Below are 26729 nucleotides of genomic sequence, written 5' to 3'. Positions count from 1 at the left end.
GGCACGAGCTACTACTTTCATCCGTCAGGCTACTCCTATTATGAGACTTAACAAAATTCATCACAGAGAACAAAGATTCACAAGCGGATGTGGATGAAGCCAAAACACTGGTCAGATCTAGGAAGGCAGGGAGAGTTAAGGCAAAAGCATAGAAATTGCTCTTCCCCTCTCTCGTCAATCCATGTCTGTGGTCTTTAAGATAACTTGTTATGTAAAATTATTTATCTAAGATGCACCTACACTGAATATATCTGAAAAATAAAAAAGTTGATATTAAAAAAACAATTGTAAATGGAAGATTATAAGAGAGGGTTTTGAGTGCCAGCAAAAGTTACTGATGTGCCATGTTTGGCACATGTACCAGGGGTTGCCCACCCCTGCCCTAGGCAAAGGCAAGCCCCTATCAATGATCCTGAAAGGACTGAACAGATGTGATCAAAGACATTATTGAGAAATCGGGGAGCTTGGGAGAGGCATCAGAGGCCAGCGTGGAGGTGTCATATTTGGAATGGGGAGAAGCAGGTGGCCTCCTGAGAGATGTTGTCATTTGGTCAAGAGCAAACACCCTGACGCCTAATGACAGACTCGGTTCAGATTTTAGCTCTTGGTCACTCCCTGAAGGAGCTTGGGCAAGTCACTTAACCTCTTTGGTCTAATTTGTCACCTGGACATGGCTGTGCATTTATTAACTGTCTCTTGGGAGTATTGTAAGGGTTCATTGAAGTAGTGATGTCAATCAGCCCAGGGACTGATTTCAAGAAATGTTAATAACAACAATTACCACTACTAATGATGATAATATTAATTGGCGAAACTAGTGGCTCCAGGAACCTTACACCAGTGTTTTCTAGAGTGATTTTCTCCCTCCTCTGCAGCTGCTCTTACAGATATTTTTTGCAAAACTCCTTGGAAATGTTGTCTGTGCTTATTTATCTCCCTTTCTTCATCCCCCATTCACTCTTAAATCGACATCAGTTGTGTGTGTGTGTTTTTTAATAGCTTTATTGAGATAAAATTCACATGACATAAATTCACTTGTTAAGTGTACAATTCCATGTGTTTTTTGTGTATTCATAAAATTTTGCAACCATCACCACTATTTAATTCTAGAACATATTCATCACGTCCAAAAGAAACCTTGTGGCCATTAGCAATCGCTCCCCATTCCTTCCGGCAACTGCTAATCTACATCCTGTCTCTATGAATTTGCCTGTTCTGGACATGTCATAGAAATGGAATCATACAATAGCTGGCCTCTTGTGCCTGGCTCCTTTCACTTAGCATAATGCACAAAGTATCATTCTTTCGCTCAGCAGTACTTTGTTCCTTTTTGAGGCCAAATCACGTTGTCTGGTTATGCCACTTTGTTTTCCATTCATTATTGGTGGACACTTGGATTGTTTCCCTTGTTTGGGTATTATGAATAATGCTGCTATAAATATTCATGTACAAGTTTTTCTGGGGACGTATGTTTTCATATCTGTTGCATACATACTTACAGTGGAATTCTGAGTCATATGGTCACTGTATGTTTAACTTTTTCAGGGGCTACTAAACCATTTTCCAAAACAGCAGTGCCATTTTACGTTTCCACCAGCAATGTACGAAGGTTCTAGTCCACATCCTCGCAAGCACTTATTGTCTTGTGTGTGTGTGTGTGTGTGTTTTTTTAAATATACTTTATTGATTTTTCACAGAGAGGAAGGGAGAGAGATAGAGAGTTAGAAACATCGATGAGAGAGAAACATCGATCAGCCGCCTCCTGCACATCTCCCACTGAGGATGTGCCCGCAACCCAGGTACCAGCCCCTGACCGGAATCGAACCCGGGACCCCTCAGTCCACAGGCCGATGCTCTATCCACTGAGCCAAACCGGTTTTGGCCTTGTGTGTGTTTTAATAGTCATCCCAGTGAGTGTAAAATGATATATCAGTGTTGTTTTGATTTGCATCTCATTAATGATTAACGATGGTGAGCATCTTTCATGTGCTGTTCAGCTAGCTATCAGCAATGGTGGCACTGCTGATTAAAATTCTCCCTCTTAACATTCTTTTCTCAGCCTTTAAACTTACCCTCTTTTTATTTGCCTCCTTCCCCACTGTATTCTTAACCTGAATCCTACTTCTTCTCTTCCCAAAGTACAAATGCTGAAGTGTCTCAATTCTGAATTTTTAGCTCTGCCTGCTGTTTTTCTTCATGACACCTATTTCCACCTAAAATTAAATCATATATTTATTCATACAATTGTTTCTTTTCTTCACTGCCCATTGAGTTGTAGCCTTATGGGGTCTGTCTTGTTCATCACTATATCTCTGGTTATAGACTGGCACCTGGAAATAAATATTTTTGTAAAAATAAGTGTATTAGAAAAAAGTAAATGGATGCTATGTGAATAAAGAACAGGTTCCATAAGTAAGTTTCTAGATTGCTAATTGAACAAACTTAACTTTCCCTTTTTAAAAAATATTTTGTTATTGATTTTAGAGAGGCAGGAAGAGGGAGAGAGTGATAGAAACATCAATGATGAGAGAGAATCATTGATCAGCTGCCTCCTGCATGCCCCCACTGGGGACTGAGCCCACAGCCCGGGCATGTGCCCTGTCTGGGAATTGAACCATGACCTCCTGGTTCATAGGTCCACACTCAACCACTGGGTGCTCTCCTGTGCTAACTTTTTCATCTACTCCTCTCAGATAGTTTAATATGCTAGTCAACATTGTAGAATTTATTTGACCCTGAAAACTTTTTGGTATGCTTTCATACCAAAAAGTCTTAGAGGTGGAAATAAGTGTCATGAATTTTTTAAAATACTTTTTCAACTGAGGCAGCTAAACTGCTTGAGACCCTAGCAATTTTTAAAACCTCATTAAAAAAAAAATAAAGTCTAGCAAAATTTTGTAGTGTTGTATTAATAGGACGCTTTGTTAGCAGGTAGAAAGTAAATTGTGGTCACTGAGGCACAATATTGTTATCAGAGAATTGCACGGGTGGAATTCTTCCATTGCTAGTGGGAGTGGGGTTCTTGGGGCACTGCTGGAATAAGCCTTTCCAGAGGCCAGGCAGCTAAACTGCTTGAGACCCTAGCAATTTTTAAAACCTCATTAAAAAAAAAATAAAGTCTAGCAAAATTTTGTAGTGTTGTATTAATAGGAGGCTTTGTTAGCACGTAGAAAGTAAATTATGGTCACTGAGGCACAATATTGTTATTAGAGAATTGCACGGGTGGAATTCCTCTGTTGCTAGTGGGAGTGGGTTTCTTATGATATCTTGAGAAAAAGAATTTTCAAAGACGCTCATGGGAGAATGAGTGCTTTTTATTTGTGTAGAGTTATATCTCTCTGTTTGCAAAGTCCCATTTCCCTTAAGCCAGTCCTGGAAAAGGTGCTGCCAGGGTTCAGCGAAAAGGTACAGCTGGGGTTTCAGTAGAGCTAAAAGCAAAGCCAGTGTCCAAAGTTTCTGTTCCGTGGTGGAGCTGAGTCCGGCACTGCAGCACGCTAATTCCAGTCCATCAGTCCGTTGGGTGCGGCCACATGGCTGTGGGCATGTGGATGAATGCAGGGAAGTGCACCACCTGCAAAATGAGAGTCAGGAGCACAAGAGGGCCAAGAGGAGGGAATACCTTTGTTCAGGAGCTTATGTATTTCAGATTTCTCGCCCTTGCAGGGGCCACGCCTATTCTGGCCAAAGACATGCTCCCAGGTATGATTGACAGCTAATCACCTTCCCCGCGTCATTCAGACCTTACTGGGCATGCATCTGTTGTCCACTCCTTTCCTCCAGAGATCTGTGGGGAACAGACCTGGAGCGTATTAAACTGCAGCTTTCTGGCAAAGCTGTACAAATGGCATGTCTGTATTACCTGGCTTTCTCTTTGCTCCTTTCCTGTTAGTTAATTAATTAATAACTAGAGTAATTAAAACGGTATCAATATGAACTCATTAAGAATAGGTTATGTCAAGCCCCTATCTGTGCTGTTCATAGGGGTTTTTATCAAAGTGATAGTCTATCAGAAGGCCTTGGCAATGTATTCCTTCACAACAGCGAGATTGTGAGCTGGCTTTCTCGTGTTTTAATCATGATTTCTCTTTTCTGGGAAGTGGAGTGGGTTGTCAGGATCTTGAGATCAGTCTGTCACTTAAGAATTTATGTCAAGACATTTGGCTGGGTTGAGGTCTATGCCCTTGAGGGAAATTACCTGTACAGTAAACTGTTTCCTGTCATCGGTGTCACAGTGAATTTCAAATGTTACCAATGCTCAAGAGTGGCACTTCCAGGACTGGGTGGTAACAGCCCATAGAAATAGCCCCGAACTCTAAACCCAGGAGAGCAAGGTAAATATAAGAAGGCATGGAGGGGCCTGGTCCCGGGAGGTCTCCCTACTGTAAGTTCAAAGCCAGCTGTATGTCACAGAAGGTGGCCAGAGTATAGGAAGCCGGGGAAGCATTCAGTCCTGGGTCTCTACTAATGCAACAGGGCAAGCAAAGCAGTGAGATCTTGGTGCCCCCATTAGCACAGTTGGCAGGAGAGGGGTTCGGGAACCAGTGGTTTTCACAGTATAGTCCTGGACCGGCAATACTGGCATCACTGGCAGCTGGTAGAAATGCAGGTGTGAGGGGCCGGTGGTCTTTGTTTCGTCAAGTCCCAGGTGCATGTTTGGGTCGAGGACCACTCGTGAAAACAACAGAAATAAGCTGGAGCGGCAGAGAAACTTTAACCAGGCTTCGTTCAAGGAGCCTCTTAAATATCTTTCCTGCTGGTGGGGGAACCATCCCGGAATCTGATGCTACTGCAGCTACCTGTTGAGCCCTGCCTATGTACTAAGCAGCATAATAAGTACAAGCTTAGCAGCTCTGATCCTCTTAACAACTCTGTGAGATAGGAACGGCAATAATCCCCATCATGCATGAGGCTGCTGAGACACAGGCCTTAGGAGGCAGGGCCACAGCTGGTGAGTGGTGGGTCCAGGTTTGTTTAGGCAGTTTGGCTACAGAACCCTGACCTGATACCTGACTATTAGATGATAGGCGAATGGGGGAAAGGGAGGGAAGGAGGGAAGGAAGGAAAGATGCCAGCAGGTTTGAAGGTAAAGACTGAAGGCTTTTTTTCCTGGGCTTGCTTTAAATCAACCAGCCATGACTTCAAAAATGTCACCCTGAGCCTGTCCGGCCCTGCTTGCTCCTAAGAATTTGGTCCCATGGAAAATTTGTGATTTACGTTTCCCTGTTTGCTTCTCTCCCTATCTCCAATGCTCACATGGTCTTCGTGAGTTAAGCGTACACTCCTCCCAGTTGCGAAGGAATCCATGTCTGGCTTTGTCATGGAGAATATTCTGGCGAAAACATGTCACTGTGGGGGACTGTGTGCTGAGGGGCTGATGCGAAGCTCTCTGCTTTGTTCATTTTGAGCCACCCTGCTCCCTGCCTTCCCTTAACGGCATAGCATCTCTCCCCCTTGTGTGCAAAGCCCCAGGGACGCGTCATCTCACCTGCAGAGGCCCTTCGTGGCGGAGGCCTAACCGCAGTAATCAAGGAGGGGCGGGCGTGATCAGGGACTGAGGAGGCTTGATTCTTTGTCTGCCTCTCCACATTTAGGCTTTTCATTGTCACTTTCCTCCCCGCGGGTTGTAATAAACACTTGAACACAGCTCAAGGACAGGAACGAGGTTTAGCTTTAGCCGAGGGACAATAGAGACTATTTGGAAAGTCAGACTTTCAAATGGCAGTTTAGCCTTGAAGAATATATTGAAATAGATGTGCTGTGTGCCTTGAGTCACAATCCCCACATAATTACATTGCGATGTATATTACCTGGGTACTTCTGTAGACTAAAGAAATGGGCTGTTTGAAAGATTAACATCACAGGGTCTGTGTCTGTGCTGATGAAAAAGGCAGGGCAGGAAGCAGACCGTCTGGCTTTCTGCGCTGACCCTGCACTTCCTGTGGGGCCTGCACCTCCAGGTTTATTCAGAGCTTTACAGGAGGTAACTGCCAAGCACACCGTTTCCTTACCATCATAATTAAAAGTTTAATAAATAAGAATTATTTAAGTCATTATTATATGCTTATTATTTGAAGCCCGGATTCTGTAATTCGGCCCATATTCTAACATACTTTCCCTCATTTGTTCTTTACTTACGCAGTTCTCTGTTTTAGTCAATTCTTATTTCCTGTCAGTTTCAGAGGCGCTGTGGTCACCTTTTAAGACATGCTGTCATTTCAAAGCAATGGCTAAATACAACCAAGACTGACAACTATGAATAATTCCACGGAGCCCCTAAAACACTCTGGCATTTCACTCAGAGCCTCATATATGCCACCAAGTTGTTCTTCTTGTTCTGTGCCTCTATTCTCCGTAGACTTCACATCCAGTTACCAGAGAATGCCATCTTCCTCTGAGCAATAATCCAGCAGGAACCATGAGTAAATGGGCTTCGTGAGGACATCACTGTCAAGTGTGAAAATATATAGGGAGATAATCACATTTTCTTTTTTCTTTCTTTGTATATTTCCAGCACGTTCACATCCACATTCTGCCCAGGAAGGCTGGAGACTTTCACAGGAATGACAGCATCTATGATAAGGTAGGTCTGCTCGCTCTGAACGTATTGTTTGATCATGGGCGCTGTCCATGTGCTGAAATCACCCTGAATAGGTATTGGCGTAGAGATGGTATTAAGTGGATTCCACCCAACAATGACTTGGGAAGCCGCAGTACAGGTGAGATAGCCCAAAACAGCCATTATGGGAACTGAAGACAAAGGAATTTATAATGATTTCTTTTTCAAATGAAACTGAGCAAAATCTTAATACTCTTGTGATTTCTGACTTATTTATCAGAATGCTAAATGTTTGCATGGAGACATGTTCCAGTGTCTCCATAGGAGAAAATCTACACTACCAATGGAAATTAAGGGCATTGATATATGATTATTTTAGTCAAATGCTACATTTAATGTTTAAATACTTTGGACTTCAGCTAGTCTCTCCTTATAGCATTTATTCCAAGTCAAACTTTGAATTATCATTAGCAAAAACTATGTTGGTTTGAATGATATAAGTGTAACCCCTATGTTATCAGCATTTTAGCAGTTAGCTGATTTCTAGATACTTCCATTCAAAGGTATAAATGTGAAACCACTATGAAGATCATTCAGCAAGAGTCAGGTGATCTGCTCCTAGGATCTCATGTACATGAGCACCTTCAGGTGTCTGTACATTTAGAGCAGGCATGGGGAACCTTTGGCCCACGGCTGCATAAGGCCCCAGAAATCATTTGGCCTGGCCCTGCCAAAGCATTAGGGGTGAGTTAATTAAATGTTTGACCAAATATAGCAGGCTAATTTTTAAGTTGGTAATTTTGTATGGCCTGAGAACGATGTTATAAATATGTTATAAATGGCCCTTGGCCCTGATTTAGAGTACATAGCCTATGGTGGATCAAGCTGGTATAAAATATAAGATAATTTCAATTTGACTATTTATTGTAGCCAGTGAAGGGTAAATATGTTCCCCACGTGTAAGATCAGATCAGATGGTAGTGGCACCTGGAGTACTTGGTTAAAAAGGCCGTGAGGTTATTTCTGGATGCAACAAGGAAAATGCTGTGATTGATAAACAATGTCTGCCATGGTATTAATAGGAGAGAGGTACCAGTTAGCCATCTATTTGACACTCATGTTCTAGCCCTTTGAGAATGATTTCTAAAATACCCAGTTTCCCTGAGTTAGAGGGAACCTATGCATTTTGTTGTTGTTGTTGTATTTTTAAGGTTTCTTTGCAATAACTGGGCATTAAAATCACTACCTAGACCCTAAAAATAAGAAACTAGAAGTGAGCAGTTAGTATTGAGACTTATAGTTAATTATTCTGGGATTCACTGGGTCCTTGGAGGTGATTGGTTTTACTAGTATGCTTCCTGTTTCCCAAGGCCTGGAATAGACCTGTGTAGGGTGAAAATGCTCTGGTCACTGGTCCCCAGATGCTGGGTGGTGGGCCAATTGCTGCAAATTCATTCCCAAGAAGTCCCAACCCAAGAGATTCTGAGCCAGTGAGATTCTGAGCCAGTGAGTTACCGAGGCTCTGAGGAATCAGTAATTCGGTGGGCCTAAGAAAGTTCCCAGAAGATTCCAGGGCATGGTTAGGTATGGGAATAGTGTCTCTCCCAATCTGGGCTTTCCCAAAGTCATATCTTGTAATATAATTCAAATTCATTTTTGCTGCTTGTGGAACGTGGTTTGAGATTGGTAAGGGCTTAAGTCGAATTGGAAGAAACTCAGAATTATGGAGTAATTATAAAGAGATGCATTTTTAAAAAATACAATTACTGATCTTATTAGAGTAAACTAAAGTTAATAAAATGTTGCCAAGTACAGGCTATTTTAATGAATAAATTAGCAACTGATTTATATACAAGTGAATGCTGCTAAAGTGGTATTAAAAGTGCTTGAAAACTGTTTTCTTTCGGGGCTGAATGGTAACAGTAAAATCTTGTTTATATCTAAATGTGCTTGTGATAGAACTGCAGGGCCACATCTCAGCCCGGTGAGAAACACAGTGTCAGACCCAGAGGCTGTGTGTGACCTTCTCCCCGCCCTTACTCCTTGCCCTTGTGCACAAGCTCCCACAGTGTCTCTAGCCCCACCCATGAGTCAACACATGTCCCTCCCACCCACCTATTTGGAGGACATCTCAGGAGATGTAATTACTGCGAGAGGTGTGTTTTTAATCAACTGGTAAGTCCTATGTCGTATAGACAGTACTCCCTGAGGGAGATTGTGGTATGAGACTTTGAAGAGATCGAACTTGGAAGACAAGCAGAATTGGGTTCAAATCCCATTGCCACCTACTGATTGTGCGGCATTGGGCAAGTCACTTAACCTCTGTGCTTTAATTCCCACATCTCTAAAATGAAGAGAATAAATACACTTCAAAGATTGTTATGTGTAATATGTGATATACTGGACTTGGTACATACTAAGTAAGCCTTTATTAATAGGTAGCTTCTTTATGTTCTTCTTTTTAATTCTGTTAAAATAAAACAACAACAAGCTAGCAGCAGTGAGTAAATGGAGAACCTGGATTCAAAGCCAGAATATTGGATGCTCCTGTTCAATATTCTTTTCACAAGGGTCAGATTTCCAGTTTCCCCTCTGCCTCTAACCACTAATTCTTAGGTTCCTCTTCCTCTATGTATGAAAATGCTTCTCCCGTTTGAATACATAATAAGATGATGTCTAGGAAGTGGCATGAGAAGCGTGAAGCACTGCGTTATTGGTTCAGGACTGAGTGATCGTAATCAGAAAAGATGGAGTGATGAGGGACAGCGTTCTTTATACTGAAGGGAGCACTCACTCGAAATTATGCATCTGCCCATGAAATACAACAGACCGGCTGAGACTGGCTTAGAGGGTGGGGAATGGGGAGCAAGGCAGGAGACTGCTCTCCATAAAATGTAATTGTATTCCTACTGCTGCAGAAATAGAAAGCGATGCCTGAGGAAGCCCTGTGTGATAAATTAGCTAGGAATGTGTGTTCTCCCTGGGCACTGTGTAAGAGGGATGGTGGCGAGCTAGCGCAGGCTCACAGGAAGGGGGTTGGGGTGGTGGAGTCTGGAAACAGTGATCTGGGGAGTAATTGGGGGTGGAGATGTTTTATCTGGAGGAAGGAAGACAATGACAAAGTCTGTGTTTCTAAATGTAGGAAGGGCTGGCAGGTGGCTCCAGGGGGAAGATCTGGGACTTGCAGACGATCAGCTCCGTATAATAACAGGTCGAATTGCTAGCAACATCTGAATACTCACAGTGCCTCGGGGGAGGCATGGGATGCTTTCCATCCCTGGGCCCATGCAAGCAGAGTGGATGGCTGTGAGTTGTTCTTGGATGGACCACAGGGTTTCATGACCTTACAACTCTGGCCCATTTGGTTATTACCACCACTTTTAAGTTATGCAAGTTCTGTAGCAAATACTGTGGGTCTTTTTTGTTGTTATTAGTCTTATAGCGTTTGGGTTACTGCCGAATGGGGTATACTCTTTTTTGTTCAGTTCATGGAAATATATGGTATAACTCTTCTTTGACTTACATGGGACTATGCTCTATTGATTTTTCTCCTTCCCAGCCTACTTCCCATTTTTCCCTCCAGCTCACAGTTGGATTTTGATGGTGCAGGTTTGCTTGTTTTCTCATATGTTTTATTTTACTTGAAAAATATTTTTTAATGATGTGCTTTAGTTTGCATGCGAAGTAGTTTTGATGAGTCTGAATGCTGTTAGGCATGCCACTCACTCTCTAGGTCACTGCAGTTCCCACTACTCCGTCTCTTACCAAGGCTCGCCTCACTCCTTCATGATACCTGCCTGACCCCTGAAGGCATTGAGTTTGAGATCCCTGCCTCTTTCATGAGATTCTCTTCTCTCTACCACTCAAATGTTACTACTCCTAGCACCCTCTGTCCAGTGCACTGTGCATGTCACTGATCTGTAACTTGTCCAGTTCACTGTGCATGTCACTGATCTGTAACTAATTTACAATGCTATGGCCCTGGGTGAGTTCCTGAACTTCAGTAGTGCATCCTACCTACCTTCCTTGCTCCTGTTATTCTCATTATCTCTCATTGCTTTGCTTTTGTCAATATGTTAGTCTTGTTCCCACCTCAGGACCTTGGCATATGTTGTTTTCTTTACCTATAACTTCTTTCATCTCCTCTTTTCTGTCATGTAACTTCACATCTTCATCCTAATCTTGGCTCAAGTGTCACCTCCTCAAAGAGTTCTTGTCATTGATTACCTCATTCCATCTAAAATAGCTAACCCCTCTGTGGTAACTCTATCAGATTACTATGTTTATGTCTTTATTAATTATTACACTTAAAATATTTTATTAGTTTATTATTCACTGTCTGCATCCCTTACTACATGATAAAGCCTTGAGAAGAGGAACCTAATCTGTCATAGAGCGGGTCTCCAATAAATATTTGTTAAATGAATATTTGAGTACATGAAAGAACAAGGTATTGAAACAGAAGAACTTGAAGTTCCCTACTTGTCCTAACATAATGTGAAAGGAGAGAACATCTTGCTTTTCTGAACTAACTCATAGCTGTTTTGGGTGAGGTTCTGATGTGGTGATATCAGCCATTTGAGGGGCTTTGACAGAATGGAATCTGTCAGAAATCAGTGTGCAGACAGCTGCAAATTGTGGTGCCTTAGAAAGACGTGGTGAAGTAATTATAAACCTTGTTTGATTGCTAAGCAAGTCTGGTAAGCACATGTCAAAGTTGATAAGTAACTGGCCTCCCCAAAACCTACACTTCTTTGTCTCTAACAAACACAGATGTGTGATTTGCTGAAAGCAGGATCAAGAACTTCTCTTCCTTTTTTTATTTTTTTTAATCCTCACCAGAGGATATTTTTCCATTGATTTTTTAGAGAGAGTGGAAGAGAGATGGAAAGACAGAGAGAAACATTGATGTGAGAGAAATACATTGATTGGTTGCCTCCTGCATGAGCCCTGACCAGGGCCTGGGGCCGAGAAGGAGCCTGCAACCGAGATATGTGCCCTAGATCAGAATCGATCCCAGGACTCTTCAGTCCACAGGCTGACTCTATCCACTGGGCCAAACCAGCTGGGGCCTTCTGTTCCTTTTATTACAGCTTTGATTGTTATGTGCGAGTTTATCTTCATCTGCTCTTCCTCTAGCTCTCTGTCTTGGATTTGTCTTTATACATTTTTTTTTACTAATTGATCTTCCCCATTTCAGAGGATGAGTCTCTCTTCTTTCCCTCAAAATTGAGTTCAAGTCCTGCTCTTTCCAAGGAAAATCTCTTATAAAGCCCATTCTTTCTTATTAATTGCTCCCAAACCATTTCTACATCTATGTTCTCTAAATTTCTGAGATTTATGTGAGGCCTTCTCTGAACTCAGTGGGCCCTCCATTATCTTGACAAGTTGATGAAGATGACAATAATGATCGAAATAGGTCCCTGGGTAAAAGAGCATGTCCAGCGAACATGGAGAAGGGAAACCCCCATTGCCTAATGCCACGGTACATCATCTTATTAACTCTGGTAGGCTTACCCTAGCTGTGGCCTAAATAAGCAACTCACATAACTGTGTTGGACAATTCATCAAATGCTTATGGGTGACATTGAATGGTTGTGATTATGCACTGTATACAAAACCCATTACTGATGAAGGAAGCGACTGCTATTAGAGCAAATGGGAATAGCAATCAGCAATTGGACAAATTCAACCATGAATTTCATAGATAGAGCAACTGTAGGTTCAAGCATGTCATAGGAAACAATTGCTTGGCTTAACACAATGCATGAACAAAATCTATTTGCTAAAATGCAGGCCATTTGGCCCTGAGGGCTGGAGAGAACTATTATACTGCTGATAATATTTGAATTTGGATTTCTTTCATGCACCATTTGACTATGGGCTTAAAGTCCATGGGTCCCCGGTTGGCACTCCAAAAAAGAAGGAACGTTTCAGTGAGATAGTTAATTAACTTTTCTCCCCTTCTGGCTTACGTGATGTCCTTGTACTAAGGGATGAGTTTTTGAGTGGTTGAGAATTTTGGAATGTGAACTTTGTTACCTCTTGTTCAGAATCTGGATGTGATGTAACCAACAATGCATATTTGGTGGTGGTAATTTAACCCTGAGTGATTCTGCAGATGCTCTTTGGCTTCATATTTTAATGGTAAGTGAGCTGCATAGACATCTGGCTTACCATTTCCTATGTGAGACTATCACCGAGTGAAATCTCTGTGTCCCTTGGCCATGAGAAACAAAATGAGCAGAGAAGTCTTTACCTGGCAAACAATCATTTCTACCATCTTTCCTAGTAGAAATAAGAATTCAGGGAGTGTCCAGTTTAAATTAGTTACATTTGGGGAAAGTCTGTCACGTGTGGAATTGTTGAGAAGCATAGAGGGCTCTAATGGTGGGGGTGGTCTCCAGTGAAAACTGTGAGATGATTGGTCACTAGGAAAAGCAGTGAAGGAAGGCAGAATAGTGTCTGATGATGAAAGGACAGGTGCCTAGAGGCTGTGCCCCAAGGCAAAGGATGCTACCTCTAAGCTGTCCCCTAGAGTTTGCTTTGGGAATTGCCATCCCAGGTCAGTTTTCCCAGAAATGCTATCCCCTGTCATTTGAATTTGCCAAGTTGCATATTAGTGAGAAAGAAGCAAGAAAAAGTTAACCACATGTTAGTCTCTCTATAGGAACACAGTAAAACCACTCTGTCAAACTCCCTTGTGGACCTCTGTCATTATAGTCTGCATACGGCTCTGTGTGCAGTGGTATCTGTCCTCCAAACAGGCATGTCCCACAGAAATCATCGATAAGGTGCACATTAGTGAAGGTGGGATTGCCTGCTCCAAGAAGTCCTTGTTGCTGGTCTGTCTTCTTCCCTGCCTCTCACAGTGACTGCTACAATCAAACCTTAAGTAACATCAATAATTAAAGATGGACCATTTGTATATTTTAAAAAAATAACTAAAACATTTAATTAGGTTTTTCTTCAAGGTTCTTGACTTAAGTACCAATAGCTGTTACTTAAGAAGAGTGTCCAATAATTTGGTAACTTTGGGTCCTATGATCCACTAAAGACAAGTATTTAGATCTCACATAAGCAAATTTGCCAACTTCATTTTATTTAGAGTTGAGAGTTTTGTGAATAGGAACAAGAAGAGTTATAAGTAAGTTACTATTTTAAGCTAAATTATTAATAACTTCAGAGTAAATTATGAGCAGAAATGGATAAAGACAGCAAGAAGAAATATGAATTAAGCATTGACACTTTTCTATCAATATAAATTATAATTATAATTCAAATAAAAAAGCCTCAAACATTGGCCTTGATCTTTCTTTAAAGGTGGAAAACAAAATAAGCAAGAATTAGAGGGGAAAGGAAAACAAAAACGATTACATTTCTGAAGCCCCAAAGTATTTGAAAATGTTTTTTGCTTTTTAATTATTAGCCATTCAGTAGACAAAGGAGTGATACATTTATTTTAAATAACCCTTATAAATACATCCCACTGCTCCTTAGCTTGGAAGAAGGGCTCATTCTCAGAAACCAGCAGAGAACAAGGCCTCTGAGTTGCCTGTTTCAGATAAGGTGCATAGAGCCCTGGAAGCATAGCTGGGTGCTTGGTGTCCCAGCTTGAGGCACCGAAACGCAGTTGTACTTTTTTCACCCTCAGGTGATATCTGTTATCTATGTGACCCCTCTCTGTACTTTGCACGTTGTATTCTAGAGCAGTACCGCCCAATAGAAATATAATTTGAGTCACTTATATAATTAAAAATTTTAGTGGCTACATTAAAGCAAGTAAAAAGAAATAGGTTAAATTAATTTTATTGATGTAACTTTAACCCAGCATAAGCAGAATATCACCATTTTAGCATGTGACTAACATAAAACATTTTCAAGGACGTATTGACATCCTCTTTTTATATGTCCTTGAAACCTCATATGGGTTTTACATTTCCAGTACACCTTGACTGAGATTAGCTTCATGTTGCTAGTGGCTAACAAACTAGACAGTGAAATTCTAGAGTTTATTATATCCAACAGCTCCATCTGTTTTCATAAAGTATAATTTGACACGAAGCCTCTCATTGTTTTCTCACCCTGGACCTCCAAATCCAGAGGATACTAAAATTTTTCCTGGTTTTCAAAATTATAATATAACACAGGAGATAAGTCATCCAACAATTGAATGAGTTCTATCATCTCTGATCAAAGACTGTTGAAGCGAATGAAATGACTTCAAGGCTGGATCCTTCTATACGGCGATTACTTTTATTTTTTGTCTTTTGGTTACTTTTTTTCACCAGGGAATCTCACAAAACAACCCGTGAATTTTGGAGGACACACAAGCCACAGTTTTGATCACTGTTTCTGTAGACCATTGCTCTCTGAGTGGCCCAAGCATTATATAGGTAGCTGAACTTTCTTATTCTAATTTTGAAAAGAAAGCCATTAAGTGTCTTTTTGAGGCAATATCATGTAGGACTTAAGCTTGGGGATCTCGATCCAGATTGATTGGTGTCAGTCTCATCTCTATATTCTTGAACAAGTTGCCGAATTTCTACATACCTCAGTTTTCTCATCTGTAAAATGGGGATTCTGATGGGGCTGTTGTGAGATTTAAGTGAGTTATCCTATATAATAAAAGCCTAATATGCTAAGTGTCTGGTCGGTCGTTCAACTAATCAAAGCGTAATATGCTAATGATATGCTAAAGCTGCTCAACTGCTTGCTATGGCATTCACTGACCACCAGAGGGCAGACACTTAACCAGTCGCTATGACGTGCACTGACCACCAGGGGGAAGATGCTCCTACCAGTAGGTTAGCTTGCTGCTGGGGTCTGGCCTATTGGGACTGAGCAAAATGGGCTGACACACCCTGGAGCCCTCCCGCAGTCCCTCCCCGGCTGGCCTACCTCCCTTGTCTTTCCCTGACCCCGATCATGCGCTGGTGGGGTCCCTTGGCCTGGCCTGTGCCCTATTGTAATCCGGTACCCCTCTGGGGATGTCAGAAAGCCAGTTTCAGTCCAATCCCGCAGGGCAGGCCGCGGAACCCCACTGGTACATGAATTCATGCACCAGACCTCTGGTTGTATATAAAGGCTTAGAACAATGCCTGGTGGAGAGTTAATGCTTAGTTAATGTTAGCTTTTACGGTTTATATAAGTATTAATCTTATTATCCTGAGGGCATGTCTGAGAGCATTCTAAGAAGTTGGTGGGAATGAGTGAGGAGTTAGACGCTGGAATAGGTGACTAGCTAGACTAGAGGCTACCTTCTCTGGAGACCAGGAGGTTTTCCAAATCCACCGAACACACTAAGAGGAGATCATAGAGGCTCAATGTCATTACCTGTGACCATCATGATGCATGCCTGTGTGCCAACAGCCTTCAGAGACATAGCAGATCAATAATTTGTGAGGACATTAAACTTGTAAGCTGCCACAAGTATGCAGTCGACACTATCTAAACATTCAAACACAATGCAGAAATCTCTCCTGGAAATGAGAGACTCTGGCTTATGATTTTCTTCCAATGCTTTCAAATTCCATTACCTCACTGGCAAGCAGCTCTTTGTGGGGAATTTTTATGCTCCCCCCCCCCTGATTTAGAGAAACAAGTTGAGAGAAAAGGATCATATACCTGCATAGACCTAAATTCTACGTATCAAGTAAGTTATTTGTTACAAGTCCTTTAATGTTGAACTTGCTTCTACATCTCAATGTATTTCATGTTTCCCATATTTGAAATAGGTAGGAAACAAATCTAAAAGCATTGGGTTAATAGCAATAAACAATAAGTTAACAGTAAAAAGCACTTCTAGTTCTTAATATTTGTTCCTATGGAGAGTACTAATGAAAAATAGTAATAGACTAAAATTACTATTGTCGTTTAATGAGAGCCCACAATGAGCTGGACTCTATGCAAGTGCTATATATACGTTACTTTAATCTTCATAAACCTTGCAAAGTAGATATCATTGATACCATTTAATTGAAGCTAAAACCCACAGAGGGTATCTGTCTTAAGACCTTGTGACCAGCTCATGACAAAGCTTCTTTATACCAAAGTCTAGTTAACTCCAAAGCCTTTGGTTGGTGGAAAATATTTTCCTTCATTTTTATGGAAAATCCAAAGATAGTGAATAAGTGATTTTCTTAAAAATGGTGACTTCCAATGCTACGTCTTAAATAGTTTCCAGATCTCTGTTCAACTTTAATGACATTGATACACACACACACACACACACACACACACACACACATCACATCCTATATTTCCACTAGTCCCTATAGGTCCTAGACACACACCTACTATTAAATATGTAAGAGTTGGAGTGTAGGAAATTGGCATGTTCCAAAGATAGATTTTTTTTCTGCTTTAAGAGTACAACTCACTAGTCCCAGCTAGGTACTTTAGTATAACTCCTTTTTATAGTTTTTTCTTTTAAGCACAAGGAAGTCATCCACACACCCCAGTCAAGCTCTACAATTCCCTAGGTCATCCTTTCTGAGCTGATTTTGCACACTGCACCCCTTAAATACGTGGCATGCCTCATCATTATTCATATCATGATAACACACTAAAATATTAAAGGAAATAGCTGTCTTTTTTGTCTTCAAAAAGAAACAGTTCTTGTTTACAACTCTCAGTGGACCATAAGTATCTTCGAGGGCAGCTGCTCCAGTACCTGTTGGAAATCCTTTTTACATTCACAGTAACTGAGGAACTCATAGAATATTCCCTTTGCATGGAAATCAAGTCTCATTCCAGCATCTTTTTCTTTTAAAAGAAGTTTGTTTCTTAGAAAACTCTTCAGAGTTACTGAAGAGGAATTTGGACATTTTGGTCAAATCCATGTATGATCCAGCGGGCTTCTGGGGTAATCTTGACTATGTCAGTTGATGTGAAGACTGAGGCCGCAGTTCTTTTCTGGCAAATGGAAATGACAGCCTGACTTGTTTCGTTAAGCCATTTTCCACCCACATGATGTGTCTACCATTCACCTTCCTTCCCAGAGGCACTGGGATAGTTTCTTCTTTTTGGTCTCATCTCAAAATCAAGAGCATGAGGAACCTGAAAGGGTTTCATCTGTTGGTGACCTGGGATAAGGCTGAATGAGACTTATGAGAGAGCTTAGGAATAGCATTTTCAACAATTGGTCATACTGTCAAAAGGAGGAGAAAAAGGGTGATTATGACATTAACATGCTGATGAGTGAAGGTATCCAGTGAAATGCAAAGTGGGTTGGTGAGTGAGATTTACCTCCAGTAGAGAACTAAGACCCAGAAAGACAAAGTAACTTTTCTGCGATCACAGAGAGAGGGAAGACCGAGGATTCATACGCAGGCCTTCTGGATCCAGTGTCTGGGTTCTCTCTCACTTTGCTGCCTCTCTGAACGCCCAGAGGTGTCTTACTCACCTTTGTCCATTCTGCCTCCTCTCACCCCATCCATCCCACTATCTAAATGGACTGGGTTCTTCAGATAGGTTTGTTTAGCGGAATCCCTGACACTAAATCCCCACCCTCCTTCCTTCCTGCCAAAACCACTTCCTAAGAATGAAACTGTACCTTATTTGTAACAACAGCATTTTACATTGTTAACCTTCCTGAGGTGACAATGTTGTTGTTTTTTAAACTAGCAAAGCCTGGTGGGAAATGAATGGGATTTTACAGTTGGAATATCAGGCCTTAGTCTAGAGGTCGATGGGGCTTGGCTGGTAACTTCAGAACCAAGTCACAAAGGCTGGCTCTGGACCCTGCACCACCCATTTCTGGAATCTGCCTGAAATCAGTTTGAAAAATAGTCCCTGAGAGCCCCCACCATCACTCTCTAAAATAGACCAATCCAAGACTGAACAGTTCTTTGGTAGCTTCATATTTTGGAGTTGTGTCAATATCCTGCCAAGAAAATAAAATATATTTCTATTTTATCCTTTTCAAGGCTCAAACATGCTCTTGTGTCTGATGACCTCAGAGCGTGGGTCTATAAAACGTGTATAACATCTATTTAACTTTAAAAAATATCCACCTGGGAAATAATTTAAATTCCAAATAGAGGGATATAGTCTGAAGGTATATATTCATATATATGGAAGAGTGTTTTAAAATAATTTTAATGACATAATGTATTGGGATATGAAATTGAGTGAAAGAGTGGCATATAAACAGAGAATAGAATGGATGTGTATGTGCCTCGTAATGAAAAGGGGTTGTGGATTGATAATGAACTTATATATCATGCCTGTTTCTTCATATTCTTTGGCATTTTCCAAAATTTATACAATGAATATTCAATAATTCTATAATTTGAAGAAAACATTAGAGGTCAGTTTTTAAAAGCAGACATTCCATGTTCTTTTTTACTCATTAGTAGAGACCAGCGTTTACTGGTAGTTGGAAACCAATATTTACTGGTAGTTGATGGTAAATGTAGTGAAAAAATTGACTTTAGTTTTGGTAAATACTTCATGGGAAATGGTCATAGTGACCTATCACTTAAGTTGAAATACTAAGAAGAATGGCCTTTTGGAGTTTCTATTCTCTGCTTTGTTAGGAAATAATGCTCTTAGGGATAACATTCTTCCTAAGTTCCTACTCTTGGAGGTAGCAAGAGGGATACATTAAAACGGGCATTAATACTGCCTTGGCCAGGTGGCTCAGTTGGTTGGAGCATATCCTGTACACCAAAAGGTTGTGAGTTTGATTTCCAGTGGGGGCACATATAGGAGGCAACCAGTCGATGTTTCTCTCTCACATTATGTCTGTCTCTCTCTCTCTCTCTCTCTCTCTCTCTCTCTCTCTCTCTCTCTCTCAAATAAATAAAAACATTATCCTCAGGTGCGGATAAAAATTATTAAAAATAAGTATTCATACTGACATGATACTCTGCAGGCTAGTGTTTCCCACTCAGTTTTCTTGTCTCAGGTTTCTTCTCAATTGCCAAGTCATTTCTTCGAGGTCTGAGGTTCGTCTTGAGTAGCCTGTACACTTACTAGTTTCACAATCACCAACTTAACTATAAAAAGATGAAATACTTTTTACTCCTGAAGTTCAATTGAATGTCTTGACTATGACAGCAAATCAATCATCAGCCCAAGGCTAGGTTTTGTCAGCGAGTTCAGTGCTGTCTCAGTCAGTTCAGGCATGTAATTCATCCCCATTCTGTGTTACCACCTCTCCGGTCAGCATTCTGCTCCCAGCAGCGTGTCACATGGGGTGGGCAGGGATGATGTCATCCTTGAATGTTGTTTCTTGGGCATCTGGTGTCTGGGTCGTCTGCCTTACATGGTCCTTGAGTATATCCCTGGTCCATGCTGATGCCCACACTGAGGGAAATAAATAATCCTTTGGGAGATGGTGATCACCTATGTCCCTGAAGTGTCCAGAGCCTTTGGTCACTTAGGCTAAGCACCCCAGAGTAAGGGTACTTACTCTGCCAGCTTTTCATTGTTCTTATGGGCAGAGAGGAGTCCTTCTGTTCTCCCTTCCACGCTTTTCTGAGTGTGCAGAAGATACAGGACTCTTTGGAACACACATCAGCGCTACAACCCTTCATCACTGTCCTTGCAGAAATATGTGCTAGCAGAATACTAGGTGGGGAAAGCAGAAAACAAACCACTCTACTCTTGGAATCCCCAATCCAAAGGCAAGGAGTCCAGAAGGTCACCTGTGGAAGGCAGAACACTTGCCTCCTAAGGGCTTCCACATCCTAATCTTCAGAGCCTATAAATATTACACAGCCAAGAAGAATCAAGGCAGCAGATAGGATTAAATTTGCTAATCAGCTAACTTTAAGTAGGGCGATTTCCCTGCATTATAGTCGACCCAGTATAATCAAAAGGCTCCCTAAATATGGAAGTGGGAGGCAGCACGAGAGAGGCTCCACATGTCATGCTGGCCTTGAAGACAGAAGGGACCATGAGCGAAGGAATGCAGGCAGCTTCCAGAAGCTGGAAAAGGCAAGATATAGACCCTCCCCTAGAGCCTTCTGAAGGAATGTAGAGCTGCCAACACCTTGCTTTTAGCAAGTTTAGACACATTTTGGATTTCTGACTTGCAGAACTTTAAGATAGCAAATTAGTTTGTTTGAAGCCACTGACCTTGTGGAATTTTGTTACAGCCGCAAATATGAAGCTAATGTATCTCTAAATCTCAGGATTCAGCCAGGGTTTGGGGGAAGGGCAAGGGTAGAGCACATGCCCCAGAGCACATCTCTCTCTCTCTCTCTCTCTCTCTCTCTCTCTCTCTCTCTCTCTCTCTCTCTCACATACACACACACACTTATCTCCCTTTCTCTCCCTTCTTCAGTTTGAAACTCTTTTTAAAGCCTGGGGATGGCAGGTATAGCTACTGAGCCTTCTTATCCCTGATGGATTATTTCTTCCTCACACTGAGCCCAGGGCCTTTTGCACTTAGAAACTAGGTTGGTGAGGACAGGAGACTACTATTGAGCAGTAAATACCCTTCCTTTTAGTCAGGAGTGGGTCACGAGGGAAGTGACACACCATTGATTACTTTGAAACCTTAACTTGTCTCATGTGGATAAGAACTGAGCGACAATAACTATGGCAACAATGGGAATCACTAAGTACCATGAACAGTGTGCTCCAATAAAGGGCCGTGAGGTTCAGGGAAGGAAGTGACCACCTTCCTTTCCTCCTGTAGAGGGCTCCCCTCCTGGCTCTATAGCTAATGAGACTTCGGTCAGTTCCCTTTGTCTGGGGCTCAGTTTCTCTGTCCTCAAACTGAGCTGCATTTGTCTCATCTCAGTCACCTCTGAGCACAGGTTCAGCTCTGATACTTGTGATTCCGTGTCACTAACTGGTACAAATGAGAAAGAGCCACCTGTCCTGAGGACTCCCAACCACCCTTTGATTTCTACCTGGAGGCCACATTAGCCTAGGAGAAAGGATATGGACATACTAACTGACTTTTTAAATTAAATGAGAAGAGGAGATAAAATGAAAACACACCAGATGGAATGTGAGCTCCCTACTATTTCAACTAACTGTTGGCACAAACTTAAAATTAAATTAAATATATTAAATGATACTTACAATTTTCAAAGTGACAATGGTCTTTCCTTTTCAAAGATTAATTCTAGAATTAGATTAATTCTAATTCCTTTGGAGTTTTGTTTTGTGGATGGAAATATTAAGAGAATAATTGGTTGGATATGAAAAGAATAGGGAAGGGAAATCATGCAGGCAATTGAGACACACCTGTGACCACCGTTGAGTGACTGGGACTTGGATCTAATCCCCAAAAGCACTGTGAAGATGGCTCTTGTGTAGATTTGCTAAATACACTTCCAATGTCTTTAATTTTGAGGCACCTTCTCATGCTTTAGGTCTATTTTGGGTAACAGGCTCCTTTGAAAACCCTGCTAAAAGCCTGAAACTTTCTACCTGAAAAAATACATCTTTAACCAGACACCTTAAAGATTTGCATGTAATATTAGGATTAATTTAAAAGTCTCAGATTAAGCATACCCAATTTGAGGCAGAGAGAAGAATGTTATCAAAGCCTAAAAAATTAGGAAGACTGGTTTTTGTACAAAGAGTTTTATACATGCAAACTCACACACACATAATCAAGAAATTGTGTTCACATCCTTTAGACTTACTGTGTCCACTCAAGACCTCCCTGCATTTGAGAACATGTAACTTTTAGTGATTCTCTGATAGAGCAAATGTCAGAGACACACAATGTCAGAATATACAAGAAGGGGATGGGGTCTCCTGAAAAGGAAATACTGAGTAGACTTGGGGCACCAAGCTTCATTTCAGGCCCATAATTGAACACATCAGATGGGTGAATTTCTTACTATTCCTTTACGTAAAAGTTCAGTCCTAGAGTCACAGTAGCTCCCCAAAACTGGCCATAGCGTTCCACAAAGTATTGTAATTCCCCTTTTATTTGTGAATCAACTTGATTTCCGATGTTTGATAATGATATTATTTCATCAAGGTACAGAAAACTATTACCTTGAAACTGACTTATAAATACTTTTAACTATTAAATAGTCTTTAAGTTGTAAGAATTAGAAATTTTTATCCTTTCTATCAGTGGAGGAAGTTATATATTCAGTTTTTCTGTTCACTAATGTGCTTTTCATGATTGTTTTCTAAGTACAAGATGACTCAGACTGGCTGTATAATACCTAAAGGACAGCTTGAAATTTAAATTTTTAAGCAATCATGGAGCTAGTTGATTTCAGAGTCACTGACAAAAAGTGATTTTTAAAAAAAATATCTGAGTTTACAGGTGCCATCACTTTTTAAATCTTTAATTAATATTTTATACACAGTCACCTCATTCATCACACACACATCTCCCTAAGGTTAACCACTTAGAAGGCTCTAGGCTAGGCTGACCCAGACATCCAAATTCAAGAGATAAGTTCCTCAAACCTCATGCATCTGAAAAATGGAATGCGCTTCTTTCTCCTATACTGTGCCCCCTCTTCCACCCATCCTCTGTTGGCACCCCCTTCTGAACAGTCTGGGCCCTGAAACTTGGAGCAACCCCAGACCCAAAGCCATCACTCCACATTCCTTCCTTCCCCCAGCCCCTGGCAACTACTAATCCATTTTCTGTCTTTGTGAGTTGCCTATTGTGGGCCTTTCACATAAATGGTCCTTTCTGACTGCTGCTCTCACAAAGCCTCATGTTTTCAAGGTGAGACAGCATATAGAATGAGTCACCACTTCCTTTTCTGTTGTTGTCAAATCATAATCTGTTGTATGTCGACAGCACATTTTGTGTATCCAGCCATTAGTTGATGGCCACTTGGGTTGTTTTTACTTTTGTATGAATAACACTTATGAATGATGCTGCTGTTGACATACAGGTATTGGTGTGGACGTATGTTTTTATTTCTCTTGGGTATATACCTAGCAGTAGAATTGCTGGGTCATATAGTAACTCTGTTTACCTTTTTGAGATACTGCCAGACTATTTTTCCAAAACAGCTACCTCAATTCACATTTCTCCAAGAAGTGTGCGAAGGCTCCAGTTTTTCCCCATCCTCACCGATGCTTATGTTCTAACTTCTTAATTATAGTCATTCTACTGGGGGTAAAGGAGCATCTCATTGTGGTTTGATTGGATTAGCACCCAGGATGTCTAATGATATTGAGCATCTTTGCACATGCTTATTGGCCATTTGTATAACTGTTTTGGAAACGTGTATTCAGATTCTCTGCCCATTTTTATTTGGATTACATGTCTTTTTATTATTGAGTTGTAAGATGAATTTGCCTCACTTAACTCATTTAATCCTTTATTACTCCTCTGAGATTGGCATACTTATTGTTATTTTGTAAGGGAAATAATTGAAGTTCAAAGGTGTTGGCTCATTTGCCCTGGGCCCTACTGCTCACAAGGGCAGGTGGGGGCTGAAACTCTGGCCCACGATGTTTGCCAACACTGGGTCCCCTCTCATATTCTTCCTCATTTCACTTGTAAAGTAAAACACTGAAGAGTAAGACAGACAATAAATTATATGCATATAACAAAATTCAAAAGATAGCGTGGAAGTGAGCAGACTTACTACTCTGGATAAAAGCAGGGTGAAATGAGAACAAAACTGAAAGCATGAGGACAGTTGAGGTTGGGGAGCGGGAGTGGGGTAGGGGACCAGACAAAACAGGAACTAAATTTCCGTCTCTTGGAATCATGGTGGTTACACACTTGGAGGAAAGCAAGAGGCCTCAGCCTGATCACATCAAAGGACTACACAGGCGTCCACACATTTGGCCTAAGGCAGAAGCCGCCTATGGTTCTGGTGTCTACCTGGTGTATAAGGAGCGGGCAGTTCAAGCACAGGTAGATGGCTTTGTGCAGGCGGTGCCAGGGGTAGCACTTGGGGGAGTCAAAGGGTACTGGGAGGAGCAGGCATAGAGTTTTATGTAAATGTGTAAATCTAAGCATTCTTGTTGGGCTGCTTCCAGGGCCCTGCAGGCTTGTCATTTGTTCATTTTTATTTAGTCAAGGAGCTAATACATCCTGAGGTTGAAAGGCCTGTTGCCTTACCCATTCTGCTCTCCAGCCGACAGTTGCTGGGAGGAAATATTCACTGGACAAGGCAGAGACTCACTGCCCTTGGGGCTAGTCTGGGTCTGCAGCCGCTGAGAGCCTGCTGCTTAAGTCACTGTCACTGCCTGGCCTTAGTGGGTAGGGCCACCCAGAGAGATAAATCCAACAGGGACCCTCTTGTGTTGTCGCTGTTGCTGTGCTCGATGGTGGAAAAGATCAGGTGCCCTGCCCCACTGAGCCTCTGCTCTTCTGCATGATGCCTCGCTCAGGGGTTGGCAACTAGGACCAGTGGGTCCATGTCCTGGTTTTAGAAACAGTTTTATTGGAACACACACACACACACACACACACACACACTCTCATTGGTTTTCATGCGGCCCATGAAATATTTACCACCTGATCTTTGCAGGGAAGTTTGCTGGATCCTGGCCGGGTACAGTGCTTCCACAGCAGCCGGCTTTCTTCCTTCTAATGCCGCCTGACTGGCACAAGGCCACCTGACTGGCACCACAGGCATCCTTTGGGGAGCCTCCTTTTTATCAGTTCTGCTGAGATACTCTCCCTAGGTGAGGGTGCCTGGAAGCCGGGTGCTAGCAGAAGCTGCAATGCCATTGTTTTCTTTAAGTGGTTAAAACCTCTCCTGCTTTGGACTCCAGGTGTCTCTCCCTCCTCCCACCCACCACAGCCATTATCTGTCTGCTCAGATAGGATCATTTTTCATTTGTGAGAATATCATCTCATGTGCCCACATGTGCCCCTGGAGGTAATGTCAGTTCTTATTTCTGAAGTGATTGCTAATAGAGGATCAAACCCTGGAAGGTTGTGTCAATTGTCCAGGGTCCCTTTGAATCACACTCGGGCAAGGGAAAATGTGGAAAGGCGAGAAGGGATCTGACTTGAATGGAGAGTTGGCGGCAAGGACCCTGGCTACCGTCAGACCTGGGACTGAACTTTCTGCTGATTCCCAGAGTCACCCCTTGGAGCCTCCATCTCCTCATTGAGAAAACGAGAATGTTTCCTAGGTCATGGGTAGTTTGGAGCATTTCACCTGACAATGTTTACTAGTTGCCTTTTGATGGTCAGGAAATGTTCGCAGCCATTATTGCTGTTGCTATGGTTACTCTTATTATTTTACTTGTGCAATTCAGAGATCAGTGTCTGAACTCGGGCTTTGTGGCTCTTCAGTCAATGTCTGGACTTAAAAAGTGCCAATGCCCACAGAAGGAAGACAGAGACCAAAAGTGGTTAAATCTGGCCGGGAGTGAGAAAACAGTCCATAAAGTTTATCATCGAAAAGATGCAGTTGCCTGTTTCATTCTGTTTCCTTGTTGCCACGCAGGAATGTGGGGCTAAAATTGCAGGTCGAATAATCATTCCGAGAAATGTTGGAAATCTTAGTTTCTAACACTGAAAACAAGTTTTATTAGAAAAATATACATAGCAAAATACTACCAAGTGTGAAGGTCATATCCGATTTGCAAATTCTCGTCTGAAGGCAGTACAGCCTTCCCTGGGGACCAGCTTTCCTGGGTAGCTGTGCTTGTATTTGTTCACATCTATAGATGGTTTTGCTGTCTCACTTGAGTATCCAGCAAATATTTGTCAAGTAATTCTCGTGTGCAAAGCACTCAGCTAAGGATTTAGAGATGATCCAGACCTGCCCTACCCTCCAGAGGCCTCACCTGGTGGGAGGATCAGATGACATAAAATAATTATAATCGAGTATGATAGATGGACATATTTTATTGATTTCAGAGAGGGAGAGAGAGGGAGAAACATCAATGGTGAGAGAAAATCATCAATCAGCTGCCTCCTTCACACCCCCTGCTGGGGATCGAGCCTGCAACCAGGGCATGTTCCCTGACCTAGAATCATTGGTCCACGCTCAACCACTGAGTTGTATGTGGTAAATTAGGTTCACTATTTTGTATGATCCTATAGGATCACCTGAGTTATACTGCTATGGCATAGGGCATTGCTTAAGATTTTTTTCCCCTTTAAAAAAGTGATTAAATAAACTTACAGGCACTAACACCCTAGTGCAGCCGTGGGCAAACTACGGCCCGTGGGCCGGATCTGGCCTGTTTGAAATGAATAAAACTAAAAAAAAAAAAAAAAAAAAAAAAAAAAAAAAAAAAAAACACC

The 26729-nt window shown here is 41.7% G+C and overlaps 1 protein-coding gene across 1 annotated transcript in view; it reads left to right on the top strand.

Annotated features, from left to right (window-relative positions):
• The window catches only part of FHIT (fragile histidine triad), a 239371-nt gene that overhangs the window by 72976 nt on the left and 139666 nt on the right, over nt 1-26729 (top strand). Inside the window, exon 4 of the mRNA XM_015558211.1 lies at nt 6512-6580. Coding sequence (XP_015413697.1) covers nt 6512-6580 — 69 coding nt within the window. The remainder of the gene's footprint in view (nt 1-6511; nt 6581-26729) is intronic.

Source organism: Myotis davidii, unplaced genomic scaffold (assembly GCF_000327345.1).
Source record: "Myotis davidii unplaced genomic scaffold, ASM32734v1 scaffold189, whole genome shotgun sequence".
Classification (NCBI taxonomy): Eukaryota; Metazoa; Chordata; class Mammalia; order Chiroptera; family Vespertilionidae; genus Myotis; species Myotis davidii.
The sequence above is the reverse complement of the archived record's forward strand: the minus strand, read 5'-3'. Positions and strand labels throughout refer to the sequence as shown.